This window comes from Diceros bicornis, chromosome 28 (genome assembly GCF_020826845.1).
Source record: "Diceros bicornis minor isolate mBicDic1 chromosome 28, mDicBic1.mat.cur, whole genome shotgun sequence".
Classification (NCBI taxonomy): Eukaryota; Metazoa; Chordata; class Mammalia; order Perissodactyla; family Rhinocerotidae; genus Diceros; species Diceros bicornis.
This window is the reverse complement of record NC_080767.1, coordinates 29935775-29947589: the sequence shown is the minus strand read 5'-3', so window position 1 is coordinate 29947589 and position 11815 is coordinate 29935775. Positions and strand designations below refer to the sequence as shown.

General features: G+C 38.8%; 1 protein-coding gene across 1 annotated transcript; it reads left to right on the top strand.

Moving 5' to 3' along the window:
- The first annotated feature begins 6695 nt into the window (after positions 1–6695).
- LOC131393297 (olfactory receptor 1J21-like) lies at positions 6696–7679 on the top strand. Its single transcript, XM_058523953.1, has one exon. It carries the CDS (start codon positions 6741–6743, stop codon positions 7677–7679), a length of 939 nt encoding a protein of 312 aa, XP_058379936.1. The 5' UTR covers positions 6696–6740.
- Positions 7680–11815: the final 4136 nt, after the last annotated feature.

The window sequence follows — 11815 nt, the reverse complement described above, 5'->3', positions numbered from 1 at the left end:
GTGGGTGGCTCAAGGAAGCTGCAGGAAGGTCAGAGCATCTGGCTGGGGGACTTGGAACTGGCAAGAGACCCATAACACACCAGTCCCATAAGCTACATGTTGAAGTGCCATGAAGGCCTTGTGAAGCCTGGGCGGGAAGATAAACTCTGTTCCCTCATCTGTCAGGTATTAATGGAGCACCTACTGTGTGCCAGTGCAGTGCAGCGAACAGAGCAGACACTACTCTCCCTGTTCTCATGGAATGTGTGTTCCAGTGAGGGGGGCAGGGTTAGTGCATGGGAGACCCACAGAGAAGTATGTGAGCCTTAACAAAGAAGGGGAGGGGTGATCAGACCATTTACCTAGGGCTCTTTCTGATGGAGGCTCTTTCTCAGCCTCTGCCCAATGACCAGGCCTGCCACTGCCAGGATAGCCAGAGTCAGAGTGAGGGTGTGGGCTGACCTCTAGACAGGCAGGGGACAGCACAGGAGCCCAGCCTCCCACAGGGGTGCAGTGGAAGAACAATGTGGAAGGAAAAGCCAGGTCTTTGACTCTGTGGCACATCCACCTATCCCCAACACCGTCTCCTCCATCCTAGGCACCTGGCTAGACTAGTACTAGGAACATTTCTGTCAGTCTCTGCACTTTATAGGCCTAAAGAGGTTGGTGGCCTACGTGCAGCACAACTTGCCTGGATTGGACCTGTAGCACCACGCCCACCTTCTCCCAGCCCAGATGCAGCATCCAGAGCCTACTGGAGCAGAGCCTGAGGGAGAGGAGGATTGGGGTACATGTGCACATTCAAGGAGGGGGATGGAGTTGGGACACACAAGGAGAAGCCTCCAGAGGCTGGTGTTGGGCCAGGACCACTCATCTGGTAGACTGCAGTCTGAGAAGACTTTCTGGGGTGGGGACTGGGCTGAAAATGATCTTAAAGGTAGTGTGATGTTTTCTGTTCTTGGAAAGGCAAATGGAAAGTTATTCATGTTGGTGAACACTTCTCCTCTTTCACTTCTAGTGCCAGCTCCAGGGCTTGATCTTTCACCAATTCCAGATCTAGAGCCAGGCACTGTGCCACTTCCAGCATCAGCACCAGACCTAGAATCAGTCAAGAGCTAGAACCAGCTCCAGACCTAGAGTCAGATTCAGTACCACCAGCTCTGCTGCCAGCTCGAGTTGACGCTAGCGCTCGTTTCAAGCTAGAGCCAGCCTCAGAGCTAGAGCAAGCTCCAGAACCATCTCTAGGGCTAGAGACAGCTCCAGTGCCAGAGCTGGAGCCAACTCCAGAGCAGTTTTAACCTGTTGTTAAAGCAAAGAGATTAGTGGTTGCTTCTGGAGGATATCAACTGGGAAGGGACTCGAAGGAACTCCCAGAGTCAAAGCTTTGTGTGTTGATATGTATTTGTCAAAATGGATTGACTAGCTCAGTAATATCTGAGCATATCATTGCTTATAAATTATATATTATAATAAAAATATAAAAATATTACAGACTGTTTAATTTACTTTCACCTTTATGAACTGAAAAAGAGCCAACAGTAATATATGGTGATAAAAATAAGATTTACCTATGGAGGAAATGACTGGGACAGCCACGATGGAGAATTATTTGTTTATTTGGCTGATAATTTCATGGGTGTGTTTCTTTTGTGATAATTCATCAAACTGTGCACTTATTGAAAGCTAATTTTCCCTATGTATGTTATACTTCCAGTAACAAATATTTATTTTTTAAAAAGCATCATTCAAATCTATACATGGGCTCCTCCAAATCCTACCTCCCTGTCTCCTTTCAAGAAGAAATGAATAGCCTGAATTTTATGTTTGTGATTCCATTAAATTTCTATAGTTTTATTTCTTTGTGGATGTATCTCTCTTTCTCTGTCTCCCTGTCTCTGTCCCTCTCATTCTCTACATGTGAGTGCATTTATACATATTTATGTATGCATGCATGTGTGTATATGTATACACATACACAAAAATACTTACATACATATGTCTTAAATCTACTTGCGCTGCCATAACAAAATACTATGGACTGGGTGGCTTAGATGACCGAAAGTTGTTTTCTCATAGTTCTGGAATCTAGAAGTTCAAGATCAAGGTTCTGGCAGATTCAGGTTCTAGTGAGGGCTCTCTTCCTGGATTGCAGATGGCCATCTTCTCACTATGTCCTCACACTGCCTTTTCTGCATGGAAACAGAAAGCGAGCTCTCTGGTGTCTCTTCTGGTAAGGACAGTAATCCTACTGAATCAGGGCCCATCAGTATGAGCTCATTTAACCTTAATTGTGTTCTTAGAGGCCCCATCTCCAAATACTGCTACACTGGGGGTTAGGGCTTCAATATATGAATTCTGGAGAGACACAAATATCAGTGCACAACAACACAAATAAATATAAAATCTTTGTTTATTTCTGCATTTTGTCGAATTGTTGGAGTCTTGCATTTTTGCTCTTATTATTTCGTTTCTATAATCCACTGACATGGCATATAATTGCTCTACAATATTCTTTATGTAAAAATACCAAAATTTAGTTATTTTTGGACTTTTTTCCATTTTTTTTTTTACTATTATGAACAATGTTGCTATGGATCTTTTTATTTATGTCTTCAGTTGTACATGTGCAAAACTTCTCTAGAATATAAACCTGAGAGTGGAATTGCATGACCCAAGGCAATGAACATTTTCAACTGCAAAATATAATGCCATATTGTTTCTCTATTAGAAATGAATAAGACTTCCAACTAATACACATTATTGTCAAAAAATGCAGCTTCTAACTTAAATTTTCCAATCTATTAATATAACATGGAGGCTTATTGAGGTTTTATTTGTCTTTCCCTGATTATTACCAGTTGACCAGTAATAATTTTAATATGATTATTAGGTCATTTGAGTTTCTTTTGTCTGAAATACCTAGTAATATCATTTTGCCTATTTTTCAATTTTGTTGTGTATGCATATCCAAGTGTATTTTTGTTATTAAATTGTAAGCTATTGCGGGGGCAGGTTATGAATAGGCTTTGGAAAGATTGTTGGGGCTATAACAGCAGAGGCTAAACGTGAAGATCTTCTAGGAAATGGTATCTGTTACCTGGGGAAGTAGTAATGTCATTTCTTAATTCAAAGAGATACATTTTCTCATGTTGTTTAATCAAATAATAAAAGGATGATTAGGCGCATGTGTGGTGGTGGTTTGTAATTAGTATTTGGGTGGTGAATATGATGTAATCTATGCAGAAATAGAAGTATACGATGTACACCTGAAATTTATACAATGTTATAAACCAATGTTGCCACAATAAAAAAAATTAGAAAATAAAAAAGAAATCCTGCAGCATCACAGATTTTATTTTTACCTCCATGCATGTAGGAAAAGATGGAGGTGACAATGATGTTCTTCTGGTTTGAGAAGGAAGTCTTGTTGAATCTTGCCCTTTAGGAACACAGGCAGGTCAATTGTAGTATTATAATGAGGGCAACAGATTATCAACCATGATCCATAGGACCTAGAATCCGTTTCTGAAATCTAAATACCTTACAAGACTCATAATTCAAACAGCAGTTCCCAGTATTGATTGATTTAACACTAACAAATTAATAGCACATGAATATCCACACATTTTCATCTCCAATAACAACACATAATATTCATTTTCTACCTGGCTTTAAAGAAATGGAGCTGGAGATGTAGGCAATAAATTTGGAATCAATTTTGTAAGGGGTTTAGTGTAAACATCTCTCGAATGGTTAATCTATGAGATTGTGATAAACTTGCACCAAGAGAGTGCTGACTCCATAGCCCTTGGGCAGGAGAACAAGATTTATAGAAACCATAGTCCATTTCCCAGGGTCCATTTATGGTGATGGGATATAAAGTCCTTCAATCTTTTACTCAGAGAGTGAAAGTATTAGACTGTTTCTGGTGTTCTTGAAATAGCAAGTGATTCAGAAACAAGAGACTTTTGTTAACACACTCAAGCTCCAGTTTGGTTTGTTATGGACTCTGAGTCACATTTTCTCCAAGGTCAACAGAGAAGGCAAAAAGCTCTGGGAATAGCCAAGTTCCTAGTAGCTACTTTATGGTTATTATTAACATTCCTCCAAGTGTGAACTCTCCTGTTGCCCGCTGTCAACAAACAGTTCTTCCCTCAAGGGAACCAAAGGCAATGAAGCAATTATTTCCTGTTTGTCTCTAATTTGGAGCTTGGGGGTAGAGAGCCCCCCCACCCATCCTCTCATGATTTGTAAAGTTAGAACCCATGCCCATCACTCAGGAGTCGTAAACAAGTGCGTGTCCGTATATCTATCTTATTTGGTTTTGAACTGATAGTTCTTCTTCCTCTTGCAATGTGTGTTTGAGACCCTTAGAGACCCCACCTGCCTCATTGTATCCTGTGTCTTCTAGAGAGAAATGGAAGAGCTTTCCCAGGCCTTGTAGCTGAAGGTATATGTGCTCATCAACTAAGAGGCAATGTCAGAGCAGGAGTAGAATTCATATTCAGTAGTGTCATTGCATGTGTTTATGTGTTTATGTCTGTGTGTGTGTGTGTGTGTGTGTGTGTGTCCAGTCTGTGCTACTGATCCATAACACAGCTCTACCGATCCTCACACCAGGGTATAGCAGACTGCTCCATGTAGAATAACTTATCTCAAACTGATCCTCTGCCTAATTTTTGAGAGAATAGGGAAAAACATATCTCCTCTTGCTTATTTCTTACCTTCCATTAAGTCTTGTTGGTTTTTCCTCCAAATTTTATCCCAAACTGTAACTATATTCATCTCTGCTGCCATGATCCAGGTGTAAGCGGGTATTATTTTGCACCTGAACTACTGCAATGGCCTCCAGTTAAATTTCTGCTGACACTCTTGCCTTGTTATAATCTGTTCTTTTCCCAGTAGAAAACAGAAAAAAAAAATTCCTTCACTCCTTTCCTAAAACCTTTTCATGGGTGTTCTATTGGTCTGAGAATAGAATCAAAACTTTTCACTACAGCAGAAAAAATCTTACATAATCTGGCTCCTAGATAATTCACCAACCCCATAACTTTCCCATTCTGACTATGCTCCTGAATTTTCTCCTCAACACCACAGTCCTGTCATCTGCAAACAAACAGAATGCCCACTTTTATAATCTTTACACGACAGGCTCTTATTATGCCGGACTCATTGTAAAGAATGAATAGGAACAGACTTCTCACTACCTTGGCCTCTTGTAATTTGACAGTGTCTATCACAATTGTGAATGTATATATCCTCCAATTCAATTTCTAGATATATATATATATGCTACTGTGAAAGATTGCCTATGAACAATATTATTAATGAACTATTGCTTGAAATAGAAGGATATCAGAAACAACCTAAATGTCCGTAAATAGCTAGTTAGTACTTTCATTGTGATAACCTGATTATTATTAACATGGTAATGACTAGCAACACTGATTGCGTAATTCTTCTCAGGTAACAATATTAAATTAACAGGATTTTTAACGGAGTAGACTGAAGAAGGTAGGAATTGTAAAGATAATTTCAGTAAAATTGGGAGAATTGGTACATAATATAAACTTCAGTTAACTCGCAAGAAGAATGATGATTCCTGCAGTGAGATAGTTTCTCAGCTATCAAAGAGAAAGACCTTTAGAGGAATGTCTTTACAGAGTTTGTGGATTCTATCTTTTAGTAGATAAACGATCATGTTCTCTTTCCCTATCATTTTGTGAGTGTCCCCATGGCAAGTCTAAGATTAAATGACCTGAAGAAGAAAGAGAGAGAAATGATAGTATTAGCAAAGTATAAGAAGTGTTAGAATATGACAAGAAAAATATCAATTACGAATCACTGGCGTAAACCCTAGGTTAGGAACTGTGAAAAATGACATGTTATTTGGTAACATCTGGACAGACATTTACAAAGAGGTTATTCTTTGACAGATCCAGGACATGACTGGAAAAGCCAAAGTATTTCCTGGTGTTCTGAGAACTTGAATAAGAATGATCTGTTTAGAACTGAGGGAATAAGGTGAGAATCTGGAAGAGAAGCAGACTTTTTCTCCACATTCCATGAAAATTCCTTTAGAAAGAGTGGTGGTAGACTGAAAATGTTGAGGAGTGGGAAGGAATTTTCCAAAAGGAAGGACTGAATGCTATGTTACAAGGTATGTCACTAGATCTTTTATGTTATTGACACAAATTCTTGTCCTTAACACTGTTGCCTTAATCAGTTACATATGTTTCCACCAAGGCTGCAATTTCTGATTTCTGGGAGATCCAGGGCAGCCCACTGGGTTGTCTTACCTTGATCAAATCCATTGAAATAAAGCATTAGCTAAAAATTTGTGAGAGGCATAAGGAAGGTTAAGAAAGGCCAGCAGACCAACTGGGGAGCCCCTATTAGAGTTTCTAATAACTGGTTACTGAATTAGCCTTGCACCATAATTTCCTAATCTCAGATTTCTGCAATGAACACCTGGACTCCTCAAGGTTGAACCTGAGCTGATCTCGTCACCATTCTGACGTTTCATGGTTTCTCCAAAAGAGATTGTTTTGGTTCCTAGGTGGGTGCATAATAACCTGATGTCAGGTCAGGTTTTTAAGCAGCTTTTAGCCTGTAAATGTGGCAAAAAGAATGAAATATTCAGGTTAAAATTCGTTTACTGACTAGTCAAAAACCAGGTTTCCATTATGTGATAGTCATAATGATTTCTCCTTCTTTCACATTTCTAACTCGTTTTTTGATCTCCAGCAAAAGGGAAAAACATGAGGAGGGATAATCAGAGCAGTGTGTCTGAATTCCTCCTCCTGGGGCTCCCCATCTGGACAGAGAAGCAAGGCATATACTACACTCTTTTTCTGGTCATGTACCTGACCACAGTGCTGGGGAACCTGCTCATCATCCTGCTCATCAGGCTGGACTCTCACCTCCACACTCCCATGTACTTCTTCCTCAGCCACTTGGCCTTCACTGATGTCTCTTTCTCATCAGTCACAGCTCCAAAGATGCTCATGAATATGCAGACACAGAGTCAATCCATCTCATACGCTGGGTGCATTTCGCAGATGTATTTCTTCTTATTTTTTGGGCTTCTTGACAGCTTCCTTCTCACATCAATGGCCTATGACAGGTACGTGGCCATCTGTCACCCCCTCCACTACACCACCATCATGAGTCAGAACCTGTGTTTCCTGCTAGTAACTGTGTCCTGGGTTCTATCCTGCACCAGCGCCCTTTCGCACACCCTCCTCCTAGCCCGTCTCTCTTTCCGTGGAGACAACACTCTTCCCCACTTCTTCTGTGACCTCTCTGCCTTACTAAAGCTGTCCAGCTCAGATACCACAGTCAATGAGCTGGTTATCCTCATCGTAGGAACAGTGGTCATGATCTTGCCATTCATATGCATCCTGGTCTCTTATGGCCACATCGGGGCCACCATCCTTAGAGTACCCTCCACCAAGGGAATCTGCAAAGCCTTGTCCACATGTGGTTCTCACCTCTCTGTGGTGTCTCTGTACTATGGAGCAATTATTGGACTGTACTTTTTCCCTTCATCCAATAATTCCAATGAGAAGGATGTCATTGTGGCTCTATTGTACACTCTGGTCACTCCCATGCTAAATCCCTTTATCTACAGTCTGAGGAATCGGGATATGAAAGGAGCTCTGGGAAATATACTCACTAGAGGAAAATTTTCACCATGATGAACATTGTTTCTCCTCTCTGTTTTATCTTGCACTTAATTTTCTTCTCTGTTTAGTTTTTATTTATTTTAGAGAGTCATGGGAAATGTTTATTAAAAACATACCTACACAACTATCCTTTCCTAAATGCTTTTTTTTTTCTTTTTCACATGGTATCCATTGCGCTACAGGCATTTAAAATTTTTATGCAGTTAGAGCTTTCAGTCTTTTCATTTTATTTTTTTTATGTTTACAAATTTTATATAGCAAAGCTTTTCCTTTCTCAAAATAACAAAAATATCCTCCTGGCGGTTTCATGGTTTTAATTTTGTGTTTAGTTTTGTAATACACTTGAAATTTACTTTTATGAATGATATTAATTAGATATTGAATTTTATTTTTGCTTCTAATTTCTTATTAATTGTCCAAATTGTGTTTCAGGTATATTTATAGAGTTATAGTAACATGGTATGTCACATTTTTTCCCTTTATATTGGGTGGACCTGGCCACAAATAGAAATGAGATGGATTTCTGTACAAGGTCAGGAAAATCATCCAGACATGACTGGTACTGTAGCCAGCTCAAACTTGACTGTAGCCCTCTGTGTCCTTGGATGGCCCATTGAATGTGAAGCATGGTAGTGACAGTAGAGATTTTAAAGTGGCTTTCCAAGGGATGATGTTATTATGGCTGATCAGTCCAATCTCGTAAGGGGTTTCCACCTTTCACAGCATGGGACTAAGAATGTCTAGGCAGAATATCTGGAAATCTAGGCCACCTGAATTGAACTCAGTGTAGTTTAATCCAAATGTACCCGAAATTAAAAAAAAAAAAAACTTCCCTGCCGTAAGTACATAAATGTACTGTCCTACGTTTCCATCTGCAATGGTAAAGTTTTGTCTTCAGTCCTTGAGAAATTAACTCTGCTTGAAGCAAATGTAGCTAACTTCAAAGCTATAAGCTGATACCTGTGACAAATCATTATTTCATTTAATCCTAGTAATTGGTATAAAGGAGGAAATTCATAGCAAGAGAGGCTTACTAAATTGCCCAGTCCCAATAAACTAGCAATATTTAGTGGAGATGATACTCAAAATACTGTATGTGTGTGGTCAAATCCTGAGTCCTTGCAATCATTTGAATATTTTTCAAAATTGAGTAATATTTTTACATATTTTACTACATATTTTGTATAACTTTAAAAGCAAACAAATGAGTATATATAACATACATACAGTTTAAATATATATGTACATATATGCTATGTTGTATGTGTGTGTATATATATGTGTATGTGTTTGTATATATGTGATATCTAATCCCACTTTAGAGAATAATACTAAAAGAAATACTCATTTAACAATCTTCAGCCTTACCCAGTAGAAAACTAACAATATTGTTAAGTCCCTTGTGTTTCCTCCTCAATTGTATCCTCCTCTTCTCTGAAAAATACCCAATGTTTTTAATATTTTCAATATTTATTTACTTTTCTTTAATGTTTTAACATTTCTATATTGATCCTTCAATTTTGCCTGATCTAGAACTTCAAATAAATGGAATAATGCTATATTTATTCTTCTAGGCTCTGCTTTTGTTGTCTAATATTATCCTTGTGAAATTCATCCATATTGTATAACATTCCACTGTGAGGCTACAGCACACTGTCTGTTCTATTTTCTACGGCTATTGATTTGTTTTCAGCATTTTGCTATTACAAACAACGCTGCTGCAAACATCCTTGCACATCTTCTAGTGCATATATGCAAGAGATTCTGTAAATTCTATACCCAAAAGAAGAATTACTGGATTGTAGGCATGTGTATGTTCAACTTAACTATCATTGCTAAGCTCGTCTTTAAAATACTCATACCAACAAGCCAGTCTGAAAAGGCTACCTACTGTATGATTCCAAAGGTATGACATTCTGGAGAAGACAAACTGTAAAGGTAGCAAAAATATCAGTGGCTTGAAGGGGAGAAGGATAAATAGGTAAGGCAAAGGGGATTTTCAGCAAATGGTATTGAAACTATTCTGTATGATGTTGTAATAGTGGATACATATCTTTATGTATTTGACAAAAACCAAAAAAACTGTACAAAATAAAGAATGAACTCTAATGTCACCTAAGGGCTTTAGTTAATAATATATCAATGTTATTTTAATCATAACAAATGTACCGCACAGATGCAAAATATTAATAATAGGAGAACTGGGTAGGTGTGTGGGAGAAGTATATGGACAGCTTCTGCTGAATTTTTCTGTAAACCTAAAACTTCTCTAAGAAATAAAGTCTATTAATTTTTAACAGTTATACTAATCCAAATCTCCCCCACCTGAGTATGAGAGTTCTCACTACTTTACTTCTTCAACAACACTTGATATTGACAGATTTCTTAATTTTTGTGTGTGTATGTTCAAATAGAAAATTATATCTTAGAGTGGTTTTACTTTCTATTTCCCTAATTCTTTGTGAGGTAGAGTATCTTAGCCTATGCTTATTGGATATTTGTGGCAGAGATGGCTGCCTGTCAATCAGAATTTCATGACCCCCTTCCCACGTGTGAAGTTGTCACTGGGCGGCAGCTGCCACATTTCCTAATAACCTAGGTGTAGGTACATGGCTCGTTCTCCACAGTGGGAGAGAATGCATCTTATTTCCTGGTTAGAATTTTCAAGAAGAATGTGTGTCTTTTCTTCTATTTTCTGGAAGCAAGTCACCTGCTGCTCTGAGAGACAATTGAACCCCGTCCCTGAATTACCCCATAATGAAATGCCATCAACCCACTAGAAGACCCACACTTGACCATTAGAGCAGCCATCACTATCCTTAGTGTTCATCGCTCTGGGTATTGATACAAAATGTTCTTCTGAGACATACATGATTATTTCTTTTCCCTGCATTTTTATTGGGTTGTTTCCTTTTATTTATTGTATTGTAAGACAGATTTCATATAATCTGGAAGTAAATCTTTTTGTCTGTTGTACACATTGCAAAAGCTTTCCATTATTGAAAGCTCATTACTTTTGTCTTTTTACTATCTACTAATGTCTTAATTTTAATGTGATTAAAGTTATTAATGCATTGTATTATGATTTCTGTTCTTGATTTTAACATCCTTTCTTGAGAAAGTCGCCTTGAAAATGGCAACAATTCTGTTTTATAGACAACAAAGAAGGGATGTGACATCAGGAAAAGTGCAAAGGCTGAGGAAGTGTGGATTCAGATTTCTTGTCAGAGGGAGCATCTTGAGTTTGTATAACTAGTAGGAAAACCCCAATGGAATCCCCTCTAGCACAATTTGCTACAAGTAACTCAGCATTAGGTGGGTCCACCCTGTACTCTTGCTCAAAGGATAGAGTTTTTTAGCAAAATAACCTACAAAACTGCTATTGTACTATAGTGTCAGTGTCAGAGTAAATGTCCTTTACTCAGAGATATTAATATCAATTAATCACACACACACACACACACACACACACACACTTTATGACTAACAGCTCATATGCTCAAGGCAGTGTTCAGGGTCTGGGGGAAATTTGTGACCTTGGAAAATAGACGCCAATTGAGTCTCTGGAGTGAGACACATGCCCCTGACCTAACTAACCTGTGTGATAAGAAGCTGAGCTAGATGTCATCAGAATAAAATAATAGAATATCAGTAGTACACGCTTCGACAACAACTCAACAGGATCCAGGTATTATAGCACTTTGAAGATTTCCATCCCCCGATAGAGTTTTGTACTGGTGTTGAATGATAAATCATGTGCTTTTCGGTATGTTTTAAACCAAATATATCTCGATTTTTTAAAAGGAACAAAGAGGTCATGTCAGCAACATGGTGAAGTGAGCTGTTCCCTTTGTCTCTCCCTCTTTTGAACTACAACTAAATGGACTTTCACCAACAAATTTAGGACACCCACACATCACAACAGGACATCTGAGAGACACACGCAGCTATATATCTGAGGGTGGATTGACTGGCCCTTCAGGAAGTGGTGGAAATAGGTGAGCACTCCCTACCCTCCCCTGGCAGCACTGTGCACACACAGGATCACTTTCCTGCATGGCACAAGTGCCCCAAAAGTGGGAACGTGTCCCAGGGCAACTGCAGGAAGAGACAGTGGCCCTTAGCCTGCTAGTGATCACTTTCCCGGT

What these genes read in the sequence shown, in the direction of transcription:
- LOC131393297 (XM_058523953.1), top strand. Translation starts at nt 6,741, where the DNA reads ATGAGGAGGGATAATCAGAGCAGTGTGTCTGAATTCCTCCTCCTGGGG.